Source organism: Metarhizium acridum (genome assembly GCF_019434415.1).
Source record: "Metarhizium acridum strain ARSEF 324 chromosome Unknown scaffold_276, whole genome shotgun sequence".
In the NCBI taxonomy this organism is placed as follows: domain Eukaryota; kingdom Fungi; phylum Ascomycota; class Sordariomycetes; order Hypocreales; family Clavicipitaceae; genus Metarhizium; species Metarhizium acridum.
Window position 1 is genome coordinate 102698 of NW_027094025.1, and position 25606 is coordinate 128303.

The following is a 25606-nucleotide window of genomic DNA, read 5'->3' on the forward strand; positions in this document are numbered from 1 at the left end:
CGCACACCCTCATAAGGCTTGCCAAGCTGAGCTGGCTGCTATTTCAAGCACTTCACTGCATCCATATAGGCTAGTTGATCCTGCTCAGAAAGTGTCCGCCTGCAAGGTAGCTCATTTCTGTCAGCAGAGTATATATATACAGCAGCATTACCTGATAGTAAACACCCTCTTTAAGGAAGGGAAAGAGTGCACTTGCCATTCTTGTCACACAATACGTTTAATGGAGTCCCAAGTGCCCGGTATATTGTGAATTGTGTCACAACAAGAAGGCTAAAACTGGTTACAGCACCGATATGCATTATAATTTGTAAGCGGGTAGGCACAAGTGCATAACAAGACTCCGGTTACAATAGCATGAGGGACTGTCATTATGACACCTTTTTTAATATTGGCAGTTAGTGCTCGTTTTAAGCTAGTGATAGCATTCAAGGGGTAGTAGAGTTGACTATACTCGTCGCCAAGTTTCTTTGTACACAAAACAGCTCATAAACTTTCAAACGCCCAGATCTATAAGTAGCCTTTGAGGGTTTCCCCACAGGATTCGTGCGCTGCATCCTACTACGACTATGCTGCTTTCGCGAGTTTAAAGGGAATAAAGACGTCTAACTACTAATAATAAATTGCGCCACATTCACGCTCGAAGCTTGAACTTCAGTCAGCAACGTTAGACGATCTCTGCCGATTCGCCGTGGTAATATCAAGCCACAGCCTCCATAGTTTTGCCCTTGGTTCTGAGTGCGGGCGTTTTCGCTGAGGACTTGAATCAAAATTAGGCTTGGAAACGGAGAGTTACGTATGGAATTGATGAGCAACTCCTCGCCTCATTCAAAGCAACTATCGTCGCAAAATAACCCCTTGGGCAGGACCCGGACCACATTGTATCGTGCATGTTTCAAAAGTCATTGCATGCACAATGCCGTCAATATAATTCAAGAGTCCGACCAGTTTTGGCTTGAGGATTCTCGATGAAGCCACAGCGCGTACGCTATCAATGCAACTGGTGAAAGCGCTCACGCAACCGTGGGAGTAGGCCAAGTCATCATGGCTGCATTTGCAGTACAACCTGTACTAATGATACTCTGGGGGTGTTTACGAAGCACTTTATTACAAACGGGACTCATATGCTAGTGATACAGGAGGAGATCCCTTTATCTCGGGCCTCTTGAATTGCTTCGCAAGGGATTAATAGCATAAATGAATATCAAGTTGCCAAACTGCAATTTTGAGGGGTACGAGACAGGCATTCAATTCCAGTAACGTCTGTCACCTACCTTAATACTTAGGAAGCCCGCCATACAGGTATGCGAATCGGCATTATCAGATAACAACAGGAATAGCAGTTTGAATTTCGGCAAGCGCGATTTTATTGAATGTTTTTTTTTTAATATTTGAAGCCTCGAATCCGCTAGCGCGCGTATTAATAAGTACTCCCTGGCCGAGAGATAAATAATTTTATATAACGTAGTAACAATACACTAGAGTATCTTTTCTGGCCTGACTATCTACAAGAGGGCGTTGGGCCCGATTCAACCAAACTCCCGACTCAGCGTAAAACAGAGGAGACCTAAGGCAATTTAAAAGGACTCGCTGGTACGTCCATTTCAGAGGATATTTGAATGAAAGGACTTTGACCTTGTAAGGGCAGTGGTCTTGTTGGACACCGGGCCGGAGCCTTGACTGATTGGGGATTCCTAAACAAATTGTCGGGGTCATATTTCGCCTTGACAGTTTCCAACCTCCCAAGGTTCTCGCCCCAGTACAATTTCTGAGCTTCGCCCGGGCTCAACTGAGAGTCTGGAACGTTAGCATACATGCCCCATTGACCATTTGTAAAGGACTTAGTTATAATATCCTTAAACTCTCGACCAAGGGCAAGCCCGTCCTCGGGATACTCTTGGCCAGGCCAAACAAAATCAGTGAACTGGAAAATAAGGAACTTGTCTCGATGCGCATAGGCTGTGTCGGTAATCTTTGGTCTACTAATAGCAGAAAACTGGCCACCATGTATGAACATTTGAATCGACCATGAATTGCCTCTTTTTGTAGCGTCTGTGGCTACGTAGTTGGCAAATGATCTGAATTGATCGGCCGAGAGATAGGGGGTAAGGGCGCCTGTCGTGTAGAGTGACAAATGCTACATTTACCTTAGTCGTCATATAGAACGATGTGTGGGATTAGGCAACTTACCACGTTATCTGCGGGCGGTGTTATATCGATATTAGGCTGACCAAACGCCCAAAACTGCACATATTCAAGCCAATTTCCTTCATGTACTTCAAGACGTCCACCCATCTTCTCCAGTATAGGCTCCAGTGCTTCACGAAGACTAGCCTCATTGCCAACATATGAACCGTTGAGTGTGTAGCCAGTCGATCTGACGTCGATTTGGCATGACAGCTCGCTGGGCATAGTTTCTGCAAAGTCTTGGAATGTGAGGAGACCAGAAGAGGCGGCTTCTTGGTTCCAATCCAAGACGATTCCAAAACTCGTTACTTTCTCAGGAGCAGGGAAAGTTTCGAACCCATACTCTGCTACAATGCCGAAGGAGGAGCCCGCACCTCGAATAGCCCAGAAAAGATCTGAATGCTCGCTCTCGGAACAATGCACAATTGTACCATTGTGCAGAACAACGGTAGCGTCTTTCATCCAATCAAGAGTAAGGCCATACTTTCTCGAGACCATTCCATACCCTCCATGGGCAGCATGACCGCCGACGCCAACACTAAGTTCTATTAGTGCATCAACTTATAATAGCTTGTGTAACAACATACGCCGGGCAATATCCATGTGAAAGTGCTCTCTTGCCTTGATTGTACAACTCGACGGCAACGTGGCCTAATCTTGCACCGGACTGGATTCGCGCCATACCATTCTGAGTAAGCTCGACATTATACATCCGATCCAGTTGAATAACAAGATGCCCGTCTTCCCCTCCAAGGCCAAGTGAGGTGAAACTATGGCCGCCACTTTTAGCCGTGACGGGGATGCTATATTTCTTAGCGCACGTTACCGCCGCGGCGATTTGAGCGATCTCGGTAGGGACGGCGACAGCAATAGGCTCATACTGAAGACGCGTATTGAAAGGGGTAGTATGTTGTGTCCATTCTGGTGTGCCCTTTATTGCATTGGGTACACTAGCATCCGAAAGGCAAGAGGCTAACGCATTATGATTGGGTGTATCAGAGTTAACCAACCAAGCCTGTCCAGCGAGGCCAGCAATAAGCCGAAGGGAGAGACGTGTCATCTGTACAAGTTGGACTTATCTAGTTGTCGAATAGGGTCAGAGAAAAAAATAAAGGTCTCTTTGGGTTCGACAAGAACCGTGAAATAAGGGCCTCGGGGAAAAAATGTATTGGGACCCCAGTCCTAGCAGGCTGATATACATAGCGTGGGACCATCTTTCAATCCAGGATCGTGCGGCCGTTTTCTCCATATTACCTGGACATCATGTAAATACGGAGAGGTGATTATCTCGCCATGAGAGGAACGGCTTATCACCGGTTATATGGGGTGCAACCTCCTACGATCAAAAGTGTCTTCATTACCATGCGCCAAGTAATCGTTGTAGCGGCATTAACCCGAACGGTTACTAGTCTGGGCAAGTATATTTTTCAGGCCCGCTAGCGTCTGGAAAAAACGGCAAGGAATTGGCGGAGACATGGCACCAGACGGTTTTTTGGACATTGAGTCAGGCCACAATCATGCGAAGCACCAGACACGATGGGGCCATTTTGCAAGTGTTCAATAGGCTAGAGCACATGTGCCTGTATTGCCCAAACAAGTGACCATCAGTTACTCTTCAACTAGCTATGATAAATCCCAGTACGACTCAGACCCTTGTGCATTAAGCGAGCCAGTCGTGTCCCTGCATCTGTAGTTGTGTGAGGAGACAAATCCAGCACATGTTGACTCCCCGTCGCACTCAACAAGAGTCAATGGCATGTTATTTGCTATTCCTCACTCAAGAGAACATACGCGATTAATACTGAGTTTGCATATGTCTAATGTTGCGATTCTCTCATGTAATTCATGGCTCAATGCTTGCGGGGACGTTTTCATTTATCTCGGCTTCCAAGACTCTTCCAAAACGCGTATAGAGAATAAGCAAAATCTAATTTCGCGGATTCCATAAATGCTGGGCGTAGTATCGCTTTACTGTAATACGTTACAGAGGACCTAAATAAAGAATAATGTGGAGAAAACAAATAAGTGAGCTTCATTTTTTTACGTACTTTCCGCGTTCCGAGGAGTCTGCTTCACAGCCTCGCCTCGTAGCGCTTCGTCTGCCGGTGCGCAGGGAGCAGGGATCGCCACGAGTGCCGCAATGCTAGACCATGGGCGTCCACTCGATGATGCCACGTAGAAAGTATGAGGCTCTAACAGCCTGGCTAATGGGCAACCGGGAAATCTAATAGCAGGCGTCTATGATTTCCGGTTTTGTTTAGTTACGGTTAGCACCATGACCAGACCCTGAGACGATCCCGGAAGCCAAATCTTGCCATGCTGGTGCCATCTTACCATGGTTCCGGGCTGTACCCCGTTGCAGTACAAGTGGGTAGGTTGGTACTTCTTCGGGGAAGTATTCTGCTCCTGAAGCTCGTGACGAAAACACTCGAACATGATCAGCCACAATATCCCAAACTGAAGTTACGGCGCTATATCAAATATCAAATATTCGTTTCTCATATCAACTCGGGCTATTCGGCCGTAAACTAGGTGCTATTCCAAATACGTAAACCTTATTGGATGACAAGTGAGATGAGAATAATATTGGCAGCGGGCGTGTTTGTCAGCCCACCGTCGGCTTGGCCGACACGGTCAAATGGAACTTAATGCAATATGCGACCGAACAGGTCGAATTTAGCTATTAGCCTCACATATTATTCATTGTGGCTTCACAAACACCTACTGATTGTGTGATATGCTCGACTGCTCCCCATAGCCGTTATTCTGTTCCTCTGGCCCCTTTATCCCCGTTGTAGCATGGGGTGGATGAATGCCGGGGGTTTAATTGAGTCCCCAGTCGCCGCTTTACAAAACGTTATGTCTCTCGCCAAGACATGCTTCTGGCCTTGAGCATAAATGAACCGCCGTGGATCCATTTTTGCGCTTACGAGCCGCCTGGTTGAAGCAATGCCTAATGTTATGGGACTTCGTCGCACGTCAACGAGGAGGTTTAGCATCTCAGGCCTGCTCTAATAGCCGACTAGAAATTGTTGAGACCATGGTAGTAGAGACTCATACCGGTGCCGTTGCCTAAGGTCTGTGCGTGTAGCTCGGTCAACAACTTACTTTGCCAAGGCCCCCGAGAGGGTTACGGCATTGGCCGTTATATGCTCTATCCACCCGTATTTAGTATTGACGTTGAACTAAACTCTCCCACCGGTCTTCAGACCTGCAAATCTTCTAATCTTATTGAGCTACAATGTATTCGTCGAAACCAGATTTATGATGGTGCTGGTATTTCCCAGTATACAAATGTCAATCTTTCCAATATATACCCACAACCCAGGATATTCCAAAACATAGAAGCGGAAGAATAAATAATAGTAGCCAGAGCCTAATATTTCCACGGCTTTTGCTGCTATACTTTTCCCAACCTGGGAATGATGACTTGGGAAGAGGTATAAAATCCAAGGCAGCAGCATCAGCAAGCATGTTAAAAGGTCGAGCTTCGAAATATTCGCCAAAGTATGGCATTACATATCTTCCAATAAACCTGTGAAGCAGTCCCTTTCGGGCATGAACACGGACTGTCAGCCTCGACATGTTAGTAATCTGCGTTACTCTAGAGAGGTGTTCCTTCTTAAATCTTCTGAGCAACAGATCAATTTCTAGCTCCGTTGGTAGTGTGCCAGAATTTGCTTCGCATATATTTCGTAGTAGGTTGGACAAAACAGCCACGTCTTCAATAGCACAATTAGCTCCCTGTCCAAGGTTGATTGTCATCTGCCCACAGGGAATTTGTCAATAGCTAAGCACAACTCCTGTTTATTCAAAAGGGCAGGCTTACCTTGTGAATACTATCGCCAATGCAGACCAGTCTACCAGTTGACCACGTGCTGAGACAGCTCTCTTCCAGGCCAAGCATGTTGACAACATCTCTTTTATTCCAAATATCCTCGAATGTAATGCCGTTCTTAATTGGTAGCGTGAAGGCTTGCGAGCATAGTGCGGTTGCATCATCAGCCGTGAATCGAGGGGCTTCACTGTATCTATATGTTCGATCAAGCTTTTCGACCAAGAACCAAAACACCACCTTATCTTTAGATGGAATTACCACTAGGGTTCGTCCATTTTCCATATGCATAACTTGCTCTCCGGAAGTGAGGCCTGTGACGCATTTTGAAATACCAAAGCAGCAGGAATACTCTATTAGAATATCTGGGATAGCTCGTTAGTAGATACTCTTTACAAATGAAACAGATTGCACCTACATTTAACGATGGACGCAGCTGTTTCAGCAACCGACTTTGACGAGGTTATCCGACGCCAAATCTCTCTCCGAGTCTGACTGTGTACTCCGTCGGCACCAACAACTAGATCTCCTTCATACACATCCCCCTCCTTGGTCAAGACGCGAGCACCTCCCACTTGATCCTTTGTGAAATGCTCAATAGTAGACACGGTCTTGTTGACGTGAAGCTTTGTCTTATCAGGAAGAGCATCATATAAAATGCGGAGAAGTTGTCTTCTCTCTAAGAAAACGATTGGATACCCGAAACTATTTCTTGTTAGCATTTTTAATTTACTTACATCCGAAGTAGAGACTTGCATACTTTTCAAGAATTTTGCTGGGATACAAGCTGGTGAAAACGAATTTGTCTGGAAAATGGATACGTGTGGCCCCTAGAGGTGGCGCCTCATCCTTGATAGCTTCATAGAGACCAAGTTGATCTAATATCCTAGCGCCATTGGGCAATATTCCAATGGACGCCCCTTCCTGTGGTGTGACTGTGTGCCTTTTCTCGAGGACTACATAGTCAACTCCAATTTTATGCAAGCTGTGAGCCAACGTCAGGCCCGTTACGGAACCGCCAATAATGATGACTTTGAAACGTCTTTGAGACATTGGAAACGAATAAAATAAAAACAGCACCGCAAGAAGTCTAATTATTCTTGGGGGGTTGTCTAGTCTTGACAACTAGTACAAAAACCAGGACGTATCTATTACGCGAGAAGAGATGCCGCGAGTGTGCTCCGATATGGCTATTGCAGGCTTCGGAACATTTCACCGAATAAGCCGAGTTCCAAATAAGACAAAGAGGAATCATACGAGGAGCCAAGTAGTTAGCATGGAATTTAATTTTGAGGGATAGTAGTAGCTTTGGGGGGGGGGGACACGGGCGTGCCTAGCCCCAAGACCGGGTCCTTGGCTGGGCATGGTTCATGGCGGCTGGGGCTTGGCTTTCCAGTAAGCCTTGCGCATAAGTGGAATAACCGGCCCAGGGGTAAGGCCATTTGATACGAGCACCTCCAGGGCGTTTGCAATCATTGTTTCTCACAGCCACTATTCCATCACCCCTGATAGACCCTGTCGTAATCGATGGTAGCGGGCCAGGGGTATTATCTTTAATGGAATGATGTAACTATACGATATGACTTGAGAGGAAGACAATTGTAGTTACGTAAATGACCGAAATTTTCAGGTTATTCGGAGGCTACGTGTAGCAATTACAATGCATTATGTATACGCTCTAACTATAAGTGGTTGATGGATCTCCTCTAGGATTGGAAGCAGAGTTACGGTCAGAGAAATTTAGTGTATTGCAATGGGGAATGGAGTAGAAATCTGCTAATTTCTCTACAGTTCACGTTTCAAACAGCGATTTTGGCCGATTCATATGCTACGTTACATGTATAGAAACGAATATACCAAACAAGGCACTTCGTAGAGCGATAAAAATATTTTTATCACCTTGATGAAAGAATCTTTGTTTTGCTATCTAGTAAAAGAGTACTAAGAGTATATATAAGGCGCAAAAAAAGCTCCAGCAGTCTGCAGAATAATAACATAGTAGATGCCAAAACTCAATTGCAGAGCTGATTCCAGGCATATATCAATAGTCAGCTTTGTATAGCATAAACACAGGTGCCTTGTACCCATACCTTTCTTAAGTGTCAGCACAGAATCTGCCGGGGGGCATCGTACCGGCCCCTCCTACTACTAGGCTCCTAGCTGGGCGGAATTACCCCATGACTCAGAGATTGCATTGCCGCTCATGAAATGCACGAGTACTTAACTTATTCTCATATATATATTCGGAGCGTAATAGAAACTTGGGACTCCTTTATATGCTCTTTATATTAAATTTGTTTACGTAACTCACAAGAAGCTACACACCCTTTTAAGCATTGTTCACAATGGCTACAAACAAACCTAACTCAAATGAGCTGAACTCACCAGTGCTGGAAATACAGCCACTGGCAGAAGATGCAGCACTTTCGCATTCCTCTATTGCCGCCGGTTATGAGGAGGTATGTTGCATTTGTTAATGATTGCTTGGCTAAGTAAAAGGGGGCTGCCATAAAGTTCTAATTCGAGATAACCTGCTAGATTATCCGAGCTCCGTTCGACTACCTTCTGAACCTTCCCGGCAAAGATGTAAGGAGCAAGATGATCTCAGCCTTTAACGAGTGGCTATGTATTCCCGTCGACAAGCTTGAAGTTATTAAGCGAATTATTATGTTACTACATAATGCGTCACTTCTGTATGTTTTACTATAATGTTACTGTGACCGTAATTGCTAAACCTGAGTTATAGTATAGATGACATCCAGGACTCATCTAAGCTTCGTCGTGGTCTCCCTGTATCGCATCATATCTTTGGAGTCCCTCAGACAATTAATGCTGCCAACTACGCCTATTTTCTCGCGCAACAGGAACTCCCAAAGCTGGGAGACCCAAAGGCTTTTGAAATCTATACGGAGGAGCTGTTAAGCCTTCACCGCGGTCAGGGCATGGATATATACTGGAGGGAAGCCTCAAAGTGTCCGACCGAAGAGGAATATTTCTCCATGGTCTCCCATAAAACAGGGGGGCTATTTCGTCTAGCAATCAGGCTAATGCAACTTGCGAGCGACAAGAACTGGTTTGTTTCCCAACAAGTGTTAAAAGTTGAAGAGCGATGCTAATATTATTACTCAACCACCAGTGACTTTGTGCCGCTTGTCAATGTACTGGGAGTTATTTTCCAGATTCGCGATGATTACCTCAACTTGCAAAGTCACGCATACACTGTCAATAAAGGTTTTGGAGAAGATCTAACCGAGGGAAAATACTCATTTCCCATCATTCACAGCATTCGTTCGGATCCGACAAATATCCAACTTTCTAGCATCCTGAAACAGCGGACAACAGACGTTGACGTCAAGTTATTTGCAGTTGAATGCATAAAGGCAACGGGTTCATTTGAACACTGCAAAGAAAAAATTGACGAGCTAGTAGCTGAAGCCAGGCAATTGATAAAGGAAATGGGCAATAGCGTTCCCGGGAGCGCAGAGGCAGTCGACCGTGTTTTGGACCTGATTGGACTCGAGCCTGAGAGTAGTTAGGTGATTTGCTTGGATCTGTAATCTTGCCAATGCTCGAAATAAGCAGAGTATGGAATACACAATGTACACTGGGAGTTAGGTAATGCCAAAATTAGCAATTGACGTTTGATAATATTTTTCTTGACATGCGGTGTGAAACTGGATCGGTTCTTTTGTGTTTTCTGCACCAGAATGTCATGCGATAAAAGGCCACCAACGTCTACAGCTCCAGATTGTCGCGGTTAAAGCTTTTACGGGACCTTGGCGCGCAGAAAAAGCCCGAAGATTACAAGCACTATCGTATGATATTAGGTTTCGGGAGGCCAGGATATGATGATCGGCGGCCAAGCCTATGGATTATCCACCACTTGATCAAATGTGCTTCGAGAAACTTGGCATACCCGTTGACAACTAAGTGGGCCAGCCACTTAGTTGACCACAAAATTCCGGGACAGCCACAAAACTCCGGGACACTTTCTTAGTCTTTAAAATATTAATATTATTAATAATAAATAAAAAAGAATATAATATAATATAAAAATTATATATATAATAAGGTAATTTTTAAGTAATTTATTTATATATAAATTATATTTTTATAAATTTTATTCTATTTAATATTAATTTATTTTATTTATTTTTTAAGAAGTTTAAAAATATATATTAATTTATATAAAATATATTATATAAATTATTTTTAACATTATTATATGTAAAATATCATAGTTTTTTTATATAATATGAAATATATAATTTATTACTTATAATATAATATAATTTAAAGTTAAAATACTTTGAATATTTAAAAATTTATTCTATAAAATATTTTTATGTAATAATTTTTTAAGAAATTATACTTTTATATATTTTTAATATAATAAAATTTTAAATATTTTTTAATATTTTTATATACTTATTTAAATTTTAAATATTTAAAATTTAAAATTTTTATATTTTTTATAAAAGTTTATATTTTAAATGTTTTTTTAAGTATAAGTAATAAATATATATAATTATAAGAAAAGTTCTTTAACTTTATTAATCTTATAATAATATAAGAAAATACTTTATAAAAATATTTTATTTTAATATTTATAAATTATTTTATTATATTTTTTAAGATTTTTTAAAAATATATTTACTTATAATAGTTATAATAAAATATTTATAATTATATTAAGTATTAGTTTAAGTTCATTATATTTTATATTATATATTTAAATATATAATATAATTTTATATATTTAAAATATATTTTAAATAAAATATATACTTATTTTAATATATTTATATATATATGTATTAAGCTTTTTATTAATAATATAAAATATTTAAAAATAATAATTATAATTATTCTTATATGTTATAATATATATAATATAAATAAAATAAAAGAAGCTTATATAACTATTATATAACTTATAATTTATAAAATTTAAAATTTATAAATTTATAAATTATATTAAAAATATTTATATTATTAAAATAAAATATATATCTTAAATACTTTCTTATACTTATATAATGATAAAATAATTTAAGATTTTTTATTATAATTACATATATTTATTACTTATATTTAAAAAGTTATATAAAAAATAAACTTTTTTTAAAAATATAAAAATTTCAATTATAAATATATTAAATTAAAATAAATATATAAGAATATTTTAAAAACCTTATTATATTCTATTAAGTAATATTTTATAAGTATAAGATTTTTATAAAAATAATTATATATATATTAGAATTTTAATTAATTATTAAATAATATAAGTATTTTAAGATTAAATATCTTATTTAAAAACTTATAATTATAAAAGTATTATAAATGAAAAGAAACTTTTATATTTATAATATTAACTTATTTTTATAAATATTTAAAATATAATTTATTTAATTTATTATTTATTCTTAAATTTTAAATTTTTTAAATAAAAATAATTAATAATAAATTGAATTAATTAATAATACTTATAAGTATAATATATTATTACTCTTAATATAATTTATAATATAATATCTTAAAAGGTTTTAATTATATAATTTATTTTATTTAATATTAATATTATTAGATTTTTAAAAGCTTTAAGAGTATCCCGGAGTTTTATGGCTGTCCCGGAGTTTTGTGGTCAACTAAGTGGCTAGCCCACTTAGTTGTCAACGGGTAGGTAATAAATGACTGGCGCAACGTTTGCCACAACGGGCCGCGCGGCATCCTCCGACGGGACCGGTATGTGCCGCCTGGCGGGAAGGCGGTGTTCGCAGGGCCAGGAGATTTCCGTGAGAGATTTGACGTCGAACACATGGCTGGGCGTTGATAGAACCAGGACATGGCCTGTACCAGCCGCCAGGGTTGTAGCCGGCTGTGCTCATGTTCTGGATGTCGCTGCGAGTTGGCCACCATCATGACTCGGGTCTCGCTAAATGTGACCAAGCCTTATTTGGGACGATCAATTGATGACAAGACACGGCATTTATCTAAACCTTGTGCCAATAAGCTGAGGTCATCTACAGGGTAGCTGCCCAGATGACATGACAACTATCACAAAGCGTATTTAAGGTTTAATAACATTGAAACCAAAAAGTGTTATTCTGCCATCAGTGCCTTCAAAATTGCTAGCAAATATTGAGTCCCTTTGAGACTACAAATTCCATGTATATTTACTATCGCGCAGAAGACGCGTGAGCATCATGTTCAAATATGTCCATTAGAGTCTGGCCATCATATCCAATTTCCCCAAAATTGAATTTACATTGTTTCAAAAGCTCACCCTAGCTTTCAATAGCAGTTCAACAGAGCACACAATTATTGTCCATATGCCCAGAGCAAAGTTGCTTTTGTGTAAAGAACCTCCGCTAGAAGGTTGTTTGGCGTCAAAAAGTACTAGTTGCACCGCAAAAGCTGCCGTCCAAACACCCATCCACGTAACCCATAGCCATGTGGACTGGAATTGATTGAGATATAGAGGCAAGCAGGCAAGAATTGGGCAAACTAGCGCAACCAACACTAGATGAGTGTGCTGGCCAGCAATGTTGTAGAATGAATTTACATTCAGCTTCCGATCATCAACCACGTCCTGATAGCTGTATGCCGTATTGAGATATATGGTCCAGAAGAAAACCACGGTGCATAAAGGAAGGCAATACCGCACAGTTTCACCAAATGATTCATCTCTCCCACAGATGGCTGCTCTGCCTGGAACGGCTGGCCAGGCAATGGTGAAGGCGAGCACGTATTGCGGGTATATGTGCAGTTTCTTAGCAATAGGCCGCTTGAGGAATGGGTATAGCATTGAGGCAATCATAACAGGTATGACATGCTTGTGACTGGCATGGGGATAGTCAGCAGGGCTCAACGACGAGAGTGCTTCGGGGAAGAAATTTCACCTACACGTCTTTACCGTCCAGCATAACGTGGAGAACCGCACACGATGCAATAACCTGTAGAATCATCCATACAAAAGCTTGGGCTGTTGTAACCTTGCCAGATGCCAGAGGGCGATTCTTGGTTCGCGCAACGTTGGCATCTATGTCGCGGTCAATCCAGTCATTCCAAACCATTCCCGCACCACAGAACAGATAGGCAGCAAGAACGCAGAACAGTGTTTGGCGGAGTATAAACAGAGGAGAGAGAGCCAAATGCTCTTGGCGTGTCTCCCCGGCTCCAGCCAACAATGCAGACCATGCTGTTTGGACTTTGTTAGCGCGGGTTTGCATAGCATGTTAGGGTGAGGAGAACTTACCTCCTGCAAAAGTTGTAAATGTCGGGTTGTATTTGTCGAAGCGTGAAAGAGTTAGGAGATTAAGCACCAAGGGCCTCTCCGCCGTGGCTTCCGTAATTGCTTTCTTTGCCATGTTTTGGTGTCTCAATGTGAACAGAGCCAAAGGATGAATTCATGGACTGAGATATCGACTGTGGTGTGATCTATGTAGAATCAGTTTGCCAACCTTGCTAGATATATCCACGGTACCTGAACCAGGAAAGCTGTGATACCAACCATGCCGAAGTCTTCACAAGTCCAGCATCTTAGTCTACCTCGAAGTGGCTACAAGTGTTCGGCCCAATTTTCAATCTTAATCGGTTCCATTCATCATCATAATGACTTTCCCCAAAACACATGAGTCGGCCCCATGCTCGTATGACCGTGGGGGTGTGCCTGACGTTGGGCAGGGATCGTTTAAGACAAAATACATTTACCGTAGAAATTGTTTATACTAGTGATTATAGAAAACCCCTTTCTATACTTGCTCGCTGTTGTCTCTACCGAGAACAAAGTGCGGTGTATTGTCGTGTCAAGGATTATGAACGAGCCGCAGTATGCCAACTGACGGGACTCAACAGGTTTCATCCCCCTCACAAGGCACCCGTACCGAGTGCCGAGTACGTGGGAACTTCAGCCGCGTGGCATGATATATGGTGCCAAAGTGCTATTTTCCCCGTAACCATGTCCATGTCAATACATGTCAAGGGTGTACCCATGTTAGGCCCGGTCTGGGCGCTGGGCGTATAATATGGCCGTCTTACGCGATTCAGTCCGGCCCCGGCCGCTTCAGCCGAATTTAGCCTTGGAACTCAGTCTTCCTAGACGGAGTGTTTGGCGACAGGAATAGGCAGACAACAAGGCATCAGAGGCATTTTCGCCAACCCGCGTGTCTCGCTCCCACCGAACACCTTGCTATTTTTCTCGGACTGTCCGTTGTGATGCTTGCTGTGCCGCTTCGTTGCGCAGTTTCCACCACCTCGCTTACAAGAGAGAATGATGTGACTATCAGGGTGAATACCCCACACTACCTAGAGTAATAGCAAATGTCTATCATGCATCAGGGTATCATTTCAGCCCTACGTTTGAGTCCGCGGGGCACGAGCTGGAGAAAGGAAGGGTCCTTAATGTTGGATATATTAGCACCACCTCGTAACGCTTACCCATCAGTCCCTTGCTGTTTCTTCATTTTCGGTTCTTCTCTTGCCCCTCTGACTACCCCTCAAAAAACGTCAGGATCGATTGATACACGCAATGAACGTTGCTGACATATCTCGTGCACCGCCTGGCTACCGGGAAGTAGCCTGGATTGCTGATACATGTAAGCTGCTCATGGGCCTGGGATGGACGACGAACTATGCTGGGATGATTTATAAGTCTCTCAAGGATCGAACCTACGGAATGGCGTTGATGCCATTATGCTGTAACTTTGCTTGGGAATTGACCTACGCTGTGATCTACCCCTTTGGTAGTAGGCAGGACAAGTTCACTCACTATTTTGGACTCATGCTAAACTGTGGTGTCATGTACACTGCGGTTAAGAATGCAGAAAGAGAGTGGACACATGCCCCGCTGGTTCGTCGAAATTTGCCCTTCATCTTCGTTATCTGTATAGCGGCATGGACAACGGCCCATTTGGCACTGGCTTTGCAAATTGGGCCCTCTCACGCCCAGGCTTTCAGCGCATATGGTTGTCAGCTTCTCCTAAGCGTCGGAGCTCTCTGTCAACTACTTTGCCGTGGTTCATCGCGAGGGGCCTCATATTTCCTATGGTAGGTTAACCTCGCCCTGCAAAGACACACCAAATAAATTTGACTTCTCACAATACGTCCACTACACAGGTTCTGTCGGTTTTTCGGTTCTCTTGTTCTTATCCCACAGGACGTTTTGAGATACCAATATTGGAGACAAGACCATGAGTATATGGGCTCTCCCCTTTACATTTGGTTTGTTTCCATTTTTCTCTTGCTAGATGGGTCATATGCGCTCTGTTTGTGGTACGTTCGCCGTTTTGAGAGCGAGCAGGAAGAAGCCAAAAAGACAAAAAGTATATGAACATGCATTTCTGCACATATTTAATTAGACATTTCTCGAGGGGAAAAGATGAGGGGTCTTCAAAGGAGCCAGAGTTTCAAAACTCGTAAAAGTGATATCGGACACGAGGTTTTCGAGGCAAACAGGATAGCTCAGACTAGAATGGACCAAGTATTTTAGCACCGAATTCTATATAACTTAACGCAGCAAAGGGCGCAAGTAGTAGTAAAAGGAGAGACGCCCCGATAACTTTCTCTCTATCGGCCTATCGTGCAGGAAACCATATATGCGGCACCTAATTCAAGTCTCTGTAGCACAAGTTATTGAATATTGTGTTCCTTGTTTCAGGCCTCTCTCTCCACGTTCGAGTTTACCCAACTGCAGCGAGATTTCACCAACAGATGCCCACGCCTCACCTAGCACAGGACACTGAGATTTTACCAAGGCCTTGACTAATCTTCCAAAAGGCGCATAAGGGTTAATTCATGCCAAATTGAATTTCTATGCGAATCCTTGTCTGTTAAGGCAGGTTACATTGAGCCTTGACGTGATTCCAAATGCATGGCATGATTACTCGCCAAGTTTTGCCTTGCGAGACCACACTTTCTTAGTGGAACAGATATAGCACCTTAACGTTTCCCAATAGCCACACCCCGTTCTTTAACTATGATATGGGCCAAGACGATTAATGTCGGTCCATGCACAAACTTGCACACACGATTCTTGATCTTTAGGACGCCCCGCTTCGTTTTAGGACATAGAGGTGTTTAGTTCCAAGCACTGCTATCTGTCACTCGCGTGATAGAGCCACTTTGCATGGGATGAAACCTTGTACAATAAAAAACTACTTAATAGGCTGATCATTGAGGGGCTGGGCCATTGCTTTGGTCAACTCAACGCTTGAACCTCTTGGCCGGAACATAGCCACCAATGGTACATTTCAAATCGGCAGTTCCGGGCGTAATTGTTTGCTCAGGCATGTGTGAGATTGAGGCAATTACTACGTTGCTTTTTTCAGTTACTGTGCCTTCCAATGGTAATTGTACATGTCGAAGAAGACTACGATGTGACCCCGAGTACAGACCACAAGAGTGTGGAAAGAAGGGTTATGCCCGTAGGTCGCCTCAGTCAATAATTCAAATTAGTAATCTCATAAACTCAAACCGTTCCAACATGTGAAAGCCAGTCTGAAGCTTCAGTTGTAGTATATTTAATGGCTGTATCTACGCAAATGTTTCGAAATATTAGCCAGGCGTCTTAAGTCTCAGCACTCTGCAAACTCACCTTTCACCTCATCGAACACTGTTAGCAGCCAGCTAAATGCCGCTATTATAGCCTTGATGAGTTTCAATGGCCTCTTGCGATTTGTCGCACACTCCGGTCACCAAAAGCTTCAAGAATATATCACAGAAAGAACGCGCTCTAATTGAACAGGAACTATATCCCCTTATCTTCCGTTGACAGAATAACTAGTGAATACATTTGCCCATAAGCTTATTTATAGTTCACAAAAGCGGGCATTTACGTGTCTCGATAATGGCTATTCTTTCTCCGATAGTTAACTATAACCTGATTTTCTGTTACGCCTTTAGTGGCATTATGCGTGTTAAACGTAAGCTTCTGTCTGCATTCAGCTTGAAATACGGACTGCCTAACGCTACATGCCAAAAAAACACAAGTCCAGAAAGTTTTGGTACGGGGACTTTAAAAATAACCAAAATTAGTGTGGTCAAGAGTACAGTGCAGCACTAGGCTGTGTGTCATATTAGATGGCTAGGGGTAGGATGGTGCTGTCCTTGTGATGTATTCGATTAGTCGTTGGCTTGTCGCTGGAGTTCATCACAATGTCGCACATATGCAAGACTTACAATCTCTCCCTTCCTTCCCATTCGAGCATAAATTTCTCGTGTCTATATAGTAGGCTAAGTAAACTATTATTACACTACTAGGACTTTTCTCTGTCAACTCAAGGGCTGTGTTCAAAAACACTGGACGACTATCTGTAAAACCTGGGTTCATATACGAGAAGTTGTATCCATCACAGTGAATATAAGGCGTGATCCGATTAAAGTTAGGAGTATGAAGTCATGCTTTAGTGATATAGCGTGATTAGAAACTACGAAAAGTGTAAGAAGACCCTTTTTTAGGGCGTGGGCAAGAACGGGTAAGCCCTCCGGATTCACTTTAGGCGGCTCGTGCGTAGAGCTCTGCTTGCACTTTAGGAGCCTGTTCGGTTAATTGGCGAGTATGTCAATCATGACATGGAACAGGGGAAGACTATAGGCTGGGGTAAATGAGGCTTCCAGATTACACAATTGGTCGAGCTGACCAGTTCAGTCCGGTAGGCGAATGTTCGTCTAGAGTTTCTGGGAAAGCGGTTTCTATGTCAAAGGCCGGCACGGGGGTCGCCGCTTGCTAGTCATGCCATTCTGCACCTTGTGCGATATAATATTGTCTCAGGCGACACATTGCTGCCGAATTAGTTATCATTGTTTGCGATCTGGGAGACGGGTGACAGGCCCACAATCTGTCTAGGTATAGTCAGAACCGACTCTCGATTCTCTTCTGTAGGGCTCATTTCGCTACGCTGAATTTAATCTCGTATTCCGTTGGATAACCGGCTGCCGTACGAAGGCGACTTGCTCCTGGACGGATGACCGACCCAACATCGCCTGATCTACTCCGTACTGGGATTTCGGGATATGCCACAAGTCTCCTGTCTAATGGGGCAAAAACCCACCTGACAGGCATAGCCTTTGCAAGGTTCCGCCGAACCAGGTAACTAGACCCTGCAGTTTACTAAGGTAAGCCAAGCCGACAAGGGTTGTCCAGTGGACATTTGCGTGGCCCACGGGGGCGAGCGTATCCGTGGCCGGAAGCAAGATTACCACGCCCGGCTACAAGGGTGATGGGTTGACCGACCCTGTTGATGTAGTCGTGCTGCTGCCATAGTCTCTCCTGTGTGGAGAGTGTGGGCCATGATTAGAGCATAACTTCATGATGAAGAACAGTTTGGATTCAATAAATGATTCTCGCATTCCAAAACGGCCGACAGAGACTATGCCAACGAAGCTCACTCATTTCCTAACAAGCACAGCTGCGAGCCATTACAACTTCTATTCAAGTCAAGGCAACAAGTTGGAGGCATTAGCTCGAGTATTCTGCTGTATTTCTATACACACTTTTGTCTTCAATAGGCAAGTAGGCAACATGCGTGTAAATACGCCATCTCTGTTGATATGCGGCCCCATGATATCGCAAGCTGATGCTGCGTATCTGCCACGAATTCGGTCCAGCCTTCTATACAACAAAGACCTTTCATGCCTACGTGAAGCCGTTTCAGAGCTACCCGATCTCTGGCTACGCCTTGTTAGGGAAGAGCCGTCTCTCGGGCAGATTGATGCGGCGCTATTTCTTGACAACTTATCACAATGGGTTAGGGAAAATGCCACCCAGCCCACAGCAAGTCGTGACTCGAGAAACACGCAATGGGCGGTATTAACTGTACTATTCCAGATTGTGGAATATATGGAGTATTTGGATAATTTCTCTTCGCGGGACGAGGACGGGTGTGGAAACCTGGATGCCCACACTGCGCTTCTGGATCATCTCCACGATGGAGGCATCCAGGGCTTATGCATCGGTCTTCTCACAGCGTTGGCACTCGCCTGCGCTTCAGGACGTACTGAAATAGCAAAATATGGAGCCGTTGCTGTTAGGATAGCTTTGTGTTGCGGGGCGTACATTGATCTCAACGAAGCATGCTTACCGGCGAAGACTATCTGTGTCACCGCCCGGTGGCCGGGCGATGATGGCGACGATAAGGGAGGTATCGATCGAAAATATGATGAGCTCATACAAGCCGTCTTTGACAAATATCCGGACGTACGTGGAAAGCCGAGAGAAAGTATACGTTTGTTAATTTGGCATAACATGTTAACCTTTGTCTAGGCCTACAAGAGCGTTCAGGCTGACGTTTCCACCGTGACCATTACGACAAACGAGCGCGACGTATTGGGCCTGGTGACTGAGCTAGAGAGGTGCGGTGCAATATCGAAAAGTATTGACCTTCATGGACGTTATCACTACGGGGGTAATCGAACCGCGCTGCTCAGTCTATTGCGGCTTAGCAAGGCTCTGCCCATGCTTCAATTTCCCCAAGGTTCGCGGCTTCTCGTGCCGGTCAGGAACAACTGCAATGGAACTGTAGCGGAGGATAGCACAGAATTGCACGAGATGGCTTTGCGATGCATCCTCGTCGAAAACGCCGAGTGGTACAAAACAATATCAAGCTCCCTTGACGCAAATGCCAGTCACGCACAGCTACTTGTTCTTGGTCCAGTTAAATGTGTACCTCGATCACTCTTACTCAACTTACCTCAGCCGATATCTCTGAGTGCCAGTGAAAAAGCCGACGACAGCTACCCTGACCAGTCCATCGCTATTATAGGGTCGTCGTGTTGCTTTCCAGGCGCTGAGAATGCAATGCAATTGTGGGAATTTATTCGAACCAAACAAACTCGTGGCTCTATCGGTGATGCCGGATTTTTTGATTGCTCTTTCTTCCGAAAGTCCCCTCGGGAAGCCGAATATATGGATCCTCAACAGCGACTTGGCCTTCACCTGGCGCAGGAAGCCCTAGAATCGGGAGGTTACTTTAGCCCGTCTTCTTCTGCCACCAAAGATGTAGGCTGCTACCTTGGTATCTCTTCCTGCGACTATGAGGACAACGTGAATTCTCACCCACCAACTGCGTACTCATTCACTGGTACTGCGCGTGCTTTTGCCAGCGGCCGAATAAGCCACTTCTTCGGCCTTACCGGGCCATCCATGGTGATTGACACCTGCGTGCTCATCTTCAGGGGTTGCTATTAACACCGCATGCCGCGCCATTCAGTCAGGGGAATGCACCATGGCCCTAGCTGGAGGCATTAATCTGATATCTAGGGAGGCCAGAACGCAGCAAAACCTAGCGGCAGCTTCATTTCTCAGCCCGACGGGAGAGTGTCGGCCCTTTGATTCGAAAGCGAATGGTTATCGTCGTGGTGAAGGCGGCGGTCTTGTGCTTTTGAAGAAGCTGTCGTCCGCGGTGGCGGATGGAGACGTTATCCTCGGCGTGATAGCAGCCACGGCTGTGAATCAAAGCGAAGGAAACAAGTCCATCACCCTTCCCTCATCGGAATCACAGACCAGTCTATACCAGAGAGTTCTAGAGTCGGCAAACCTGAAACCCAAACACATTTCATATGTAGAAGCTCACGGTACTGGGACGCAAAAGGGTGATCCAATAGAGTGTCAAAGCATTCGAAACGTCTTTGGACGAACCAGTCGTCCTAATTGCAGGCAGCTACACGTCGGGTCGATCAAGAGTAACATTGGTCACAGTGAAGCGGCGTCTGGCATAGCTGCGCTCCTCAAGATACTGCAGATGTTGCATCATCGACTGATTCCCCCACAGGCGAATTTTGAGGAGCTCAACCCAGCAATAGCTCCTCTGCTCGATGATAATATTGAGATTTCTCGACAGACAAAGCCATGGGAGGAGCGGTTCAGAGCTGCGTTAGTTAATAACTACGGCGCATCTGGCACCAATGCTGCTATGCTTGTGTGCCAGCCTCCCTCAATCCATCATAGCTTGTCATTGGTTCTCAATCGGCCTTCCCATTATCCTATTCTGCTCACTTCCCACTCACATGATGGCCTACAACTGTATTGCCGCAGTATTCTCAAGTATATTGAGAACCGGAGTAATGTTGTCAGCGACGAGGAAGTACTATCCAACACAGCATTCCATCTTGCTCAACGCCAGGACCAAGGTTTGAGTTGCCGCTTGGCATTGTCTGTCGGCTCTATCGACGAATTGAAACACAAGTTACAGTCGCAATCTCCAATCAACCAGGCTTACAAACAGGCACCAAACAAGCAGCATAATGGACAACCGGTGGTGGTCGTTCTGGCTGGCCAGACCGGCCGTCGAGTTCGCCTTAGCCACGACATTTACGCCAGTTCAGCGTTGTTACAGCGTCATTTGGAGAGATGTAACCGCTTACTACAAACCATGGGCTTTGCTAGCTTGTTCCCTGACATTTTTGGCACGGAGCCTGTCGAGGGCTTGGTTCAAGCTCACTGCATGCTGTTTTCGCTGCAATACTCGGTGGCCATGTCATGGATCGACTCTGGTTTAAAGATTGATGCTTTAGTTGGTCACAGTCTCGGCCAATTAACGGCTCTTTGTATCAGCGGTAAGCTGAGCTTGCAGGATGGACTGAAGCTGATCTCCGGCCGGGCATCGCTCATACAGAGTAAATGGGGGGCGGATTGCGGCGCTATGCTCCACGTTGATGCAGATGAAGAAACCGTCCAAGCCCTAGCAGACTCCATGCCTGCAGGGTACAAGGTCGAAATTGCGTGCTACAACTCTTCTCAAAGCCACGTTGTCGTGGGGACAAAGGCAGCCATCACAGCTTTCGAGAAGGCTGCTGACTTGCGAGGCGTGTCGTTCCGGCGTTTGGCAGTATCACATGGTTTTCATTCTGAGATGATAGAGTGCATCCTACCTGACTACCATAAGCTGATCCAAGGACTAGTGTTGAAACGTCCAGCCATTGCTATTGAGCCCTGTTCAAAATCTGGTCACAGCTGGGTAAACGCGACACCAGAGACTGTAGCTCGGCAGTCCCGCGAGCCAGTTTACTTTGCCGACGCTATTTCCAGAATTGAGCAGCGCTTTGGGTCTTGCATTTGGCTTGAGGCAGGATGCGGATCTGCCGGAGTCAACATGGCGCGGCGTGCCCTCACGCATGGCCCAACTCGCAGTCTATCAACCCATTCATTTTATCCTGCAGCACTAGGCGAATCAGACTCGGTTAAGGCTCTAGCAGAAATGACTGTTAATCTCTGGAATTCAGGCATACGGGTTCAGTTTTGGCTATATCACCGCTCTCAGACAAGATCTGCGGCACCGTCGGAACTCCCACTTCACCCTCTTGTGAAGTCGCAGTACTTGTTACCTGTGGTTAAGCATTCCCATAAATCGCAGAACGAGGAAGTCAGTCACCCTCTTATCCAAGAAAAGCTGCAATTAGTCTCCCTAATTGGGCAAACACAAAATGCGGGTTCGCAAATAGTAGAGTACTCCATCAACCAGGATAGCGACGAGTATTCCATGCACATTCGAGGGCGGACAGTCTTTGAGCACCTTCTAGCTCCATCATCTTTGTACATAGAATCCGCCATCCGCGCGTTTCGCTTACTCTCGACTCATAAGTTAGTCGCTATCTCAACTTCTGCCTCGATGGAATTGAAGAATCTCAAGCTTCATGCGCCATTCGGCTTCGACCTGCAAAAATCCTTGCGTTTGACATTACGAAAGCTGGGAGAAGATGCTTGGCAGTTCCGGGTAGAGAGTCACCCCATTCATGAAAGAGAACGAGGCTCTGTACTCCAGGCCACGGGTGTCATTACCTTGCAGGAAGCGTATTCTCATCTCGCTCCACACCGTCCACTTCTTCGTCGCCTGTACGACCGATGCGAAGACTTGGGCAAAGACATCAGCGCCTCGGTCGTACAAGGTGACTTTATCAAGAAAATCATAAACAGTGTGGCGAGATATGACGACAGATATATTGGAGTACGCTCTATTGTATCAAAGGGATTGGAGGCAGTTGCTAACGTTCTTGAACCTGAGATCGCCTCACAATATACTCCGACCGCACCCTTCAACCCCTTGTTACTAGACAACTTTTTGCTGATAGCCGAGATCCAGGCCAACCACCTGGGAGGTGTGACACCTGAGGAAATGTACATTTGCAATGGTTTCGACGCCGCTACGGCTCATAGTATTCCCGAAGACTCGGAGCCCTGTACGAAAGGACATTGGGTTGGTCTGTATAGCTTCGATCATAAGGACAACGACGGCATCCTGTGTGACATCTTCATCTTCTGTGCGGAGCGCAAAATCCTGTCAATGACAATACTTGGCGCAAAATTTCAAAAAGTTGCCATTAGTTCTTTGAAACGTGTGCTCAAAGCAATTAATCGAGTTCCACAAACCTCAGGTGGCAGAGCACCAGGCAGCTCCATCACCGAGTTTATCAGCGGAGACGACGCGAGCTCTTATCTCCCAATTTCCGGTGCAAATAAATCGATTTTGATCAAAGAAGATGATTTCGGTTTCACGACAACCAATAGTCACATCGATTCAGATAACCAGTTGATCCCAGAATATGACGCGATTTCAGGCTCCTCTCGGTCCACATCTTCCAGCCCTCCCAGTCCGGAATCGCGATCACAAGCAGCTATGGACCTTGATGAAATAACAGAGGGACCGGGCAGTGCCCTACTGAATCTACTTTCCAATCATTTGAACTATCCTAAAGGTCTTTCTCCGGACACACCGTTGGGGGCAATTGGACTAGACTCGCTGGTTGCGATTCAACTCCAATCAGACATCGAGCAGATGTTTGGAAAGAATTCACAACTCATGGACATCAACGAGGGTTCTACATTCTCAACCCTCTTTAACACGATCTTTCCACAGGACCAGGCTGATCAGTTTGGGACTATCCCTTTGCCCGACCAGGTAGGCAAGGACAGGTTTGAGTCGGTCCCGCTTCGGCAGGAATACGGCCATATCAAGCATACAGTCCCTTCCTTTAAAGATTCGTTTGATCCTAGGTCAAAAAGCCTATTTATTCGCCAAGTTCCACGTGCCTTGGACGCCTTGACACACAGCACTTCCTCAGCTATAAAGGCTGCTGGGTTCCATGGTTTCTTTTCACATGTACACCCAAGGCAAAGATCTCTGGTTCTAGCCTACATCTTGCAGGCTTTCCGGGAACTAGGATGCGACATAAGGTGCCTGGAAGTAGGGGATGAACTCCCCTCCGTCCATTTCAAGCCCAAATACCAAAATTTGATCAATCGCTTTTTCGACATCCTAGGAAGCGAGGGCGTAATCAATGTTTCGAATAAGCGTTACCTGGGTGGTCTGTCTTCGCTCCCAGAGAGGACCCCTGAGGATATGCACAAGGCTATTTTGAATGACTACCCAAGCTATCATCCAGACCACAAGTTGTTACACGCTACTGGGGCCCGCCTTGCGGACTGCATCTCGGGCAAGGTAGACCCTCTGCAGATCCTCTTTCAAAACGCGGCCTCGATTAAACTCTTGGAAGATGTCTATGTTAAATCACCCATGTTTGGAACAGGCAATCTATTACTAGGCGAATTAATGACTCGTCTCTTTTCTTACGACAAGACATCAGATAGGCCACACCAAATCCGCATTCTGGAGATTGGGGCGGGCACGGGAGCAACAACACAGCTCGTGGTAGATCGATTACTGCAGTGTAACGTGGATTTCACTTACACTTTTACTGACATCTCCGCTGCTCTCGTCACTAGCGCAAGGGAGAAGTTTCTCTCCCGACATGGTCAGCATCAGCCATTTAACATGGAGTTTGAGACGCTTAATATTGAGAAGGAGCCCCCGGCACGTTTTGCACAATCGTACGACCTGGTTATTTCGGCAAACTGTATTCACGCAACGCGAGATCTGCGAAAGTCCTGTAGTAATATAGAAAAGCTGCTTCGAAAGGACGGGGGTATGTTATGCCTTTTGGAGTTAACGCGGCCACTAGGATGGTTAGACTGTGTCTTTGGCTTGCTGGACGGATGGTGGCGTTTTGATGACCATCGGACATATGCTCTAGCCGGGGAGCAGGATTGGAAGAAAATCCTACTGCAGTCGGGCTTTGACCATGTTTATTGGACTGATGATGGTTCACGCGAAGCCCAGCAGCTGCGACTGATTACTGCATGGCGTTGAAAAAATTAGTCTTCTATTGATAATGAATTCTTATATCTTTAGTTAAAAAATCGCATGTATGCCTCTACATGGATCAGTCTCCTGTGGTTAACTCTACTAATCTAGATCGTAGGAAGAAATGAGTGTGAAAGGGATTGGCATAAGGTAGAGAAAATCTTAGAATTACATTTCAATTCTACGTCTTCATTCCCGGAATGATCAGAAACATCTAGGCACTGGAATAAAGTTTGCTCTCAACATGACCTCTTTAGCAATGCCAACTCAAAGGGAATGACGGTCCAAGGACCGATCGTCAAGGCGGCAGGCATCTACGAGGCATGCTCCCATGACCTCATCAAGAGGGAAATAGTATCGGCCCGGGTATGTCAGGGCCCATTCTAGATTTATTAGCTGCGTCTGGAAACGTTACGCTCTTAGATGTTACAATGCTAACGGTCAATTTAGG

General features: G+C 44.4%; 6 protein-coding genes across 6 annotated transcripts; 3 read left to right on the forward strand and 3 right to left on the reverse strand.

Annotated features, from left to right (window-relative positions):
- Positions 1-1339: 1339 nt before the first annotated feature.
- Positions 1340-3552, reverse strand: J3458_013115 (uncharacterized protein). Its single transcript, XM_007816361.2, has 3 exons — positions 2772-3552; positions 2188-2722; positions 1340-2134 (listed from the first exon to the last, which is right to left on the reverse strand). The coding sequence occupies exons 1-3, from the start codon at positions 3242-3244 to the stop codon at positions 1565-1567; spliced, it is 1578 nt and encodes a 525-aa protein (XP_007814552.2). The 5' UTR covers positions 3245-3552; the 3' UTR covers positions 1340-1564.
- A 1525-nt stretch (positions 3553-5077) lies between these two features.
- On the reverse strand, positions 5078-7072 carry J3458_013116 (uncharacterized protein; the record flags this gene model as incomplete). Its single annotated transcript, XM_066120257.1, has 4 exons — positions 5078-5949; positions 6014-6384; positions 6438-6724; positions 6780-7072. 4 exons carry the CDS (start codon positions 7070-7072, stop codon positions 5482-5484), a joined length of 1419 nt encoding a protein of 472 aa, XP_065974542.1. The 3' UTR covers positions 5078-5481.
- A 1292-nt stretch (positions 7073-8364) lies between these two features.
- On the forward strand, positions 8365-9555 carry J3458_013117 (uncharacterized protein; the record flags this gene model as incomplete). The annotated part of the gene is made up of 4 exons (XM_007816359.2): positions 8365-8478; positions 8558-8712; positions 8766-9092; positions 9156-9555. 4 exons carry the CDS (start codon positions 8365-8367, stop codon positions 9553-9555), a joined length of 996 nt encoding a protein of 331 aa, XP_007814550.1.
- Positions 9556-12924: 3369 nt separating this feature from the next.
- On the reverse strand, positions 12925-13392 carry J3458_013118 (uncharacterized protein; the record flags this gene model as incomplete). The annotated part of the gene is made up of 2 exons (XM_007816358.2): positions 12925-13223; positions 13281-13392. The coding sequence occupies 2 exons, from the start codon at positions 13390-13392 to the stop codon at positions 12925-12927; spliced, it is 411 nt and encodes a 136-aa protein (XP_007814549.2).
- Positions 13393-18542: 5150 nt separating this feature from the next.
- J3458_013119 (putative secondary metabolism biosynthetic enzyme) lies at positions 18543-20207 on the forward strand (the record flags this gene model as incomplete). The annotated part of the gene is made up of 2 exons (XM_007816356.2): positions 18543-19217; positions 19284-20207. 2 exons carry the CDS (start codon positions 18543-18545, stop codon positions 20205-20207), a joined length of 1599 nt encoding a protein of 532 aa, XP_007814547.2.
- Positions 20208-20244: 37 nt separating this feature from the next.
- Positions 20245-25194, forward strand: J3458_013120 (Type I Iterative PKS; the record flags this gene model as incomplete). Its single annotated transcript, XM_066120258.1, has 1 exon — positions 20245-25194. The coding sequence occupies one exon, from the start codon at positions 20245-20247 to the stop codon at positions 25159-25161; it is 4917 nt and encodes a 1638-aa protein (XP_065974543.1). The 3' UTR covers positions 25162-25194.
- Positions 25195-25606: the final 412 nt, after the last annotated feature.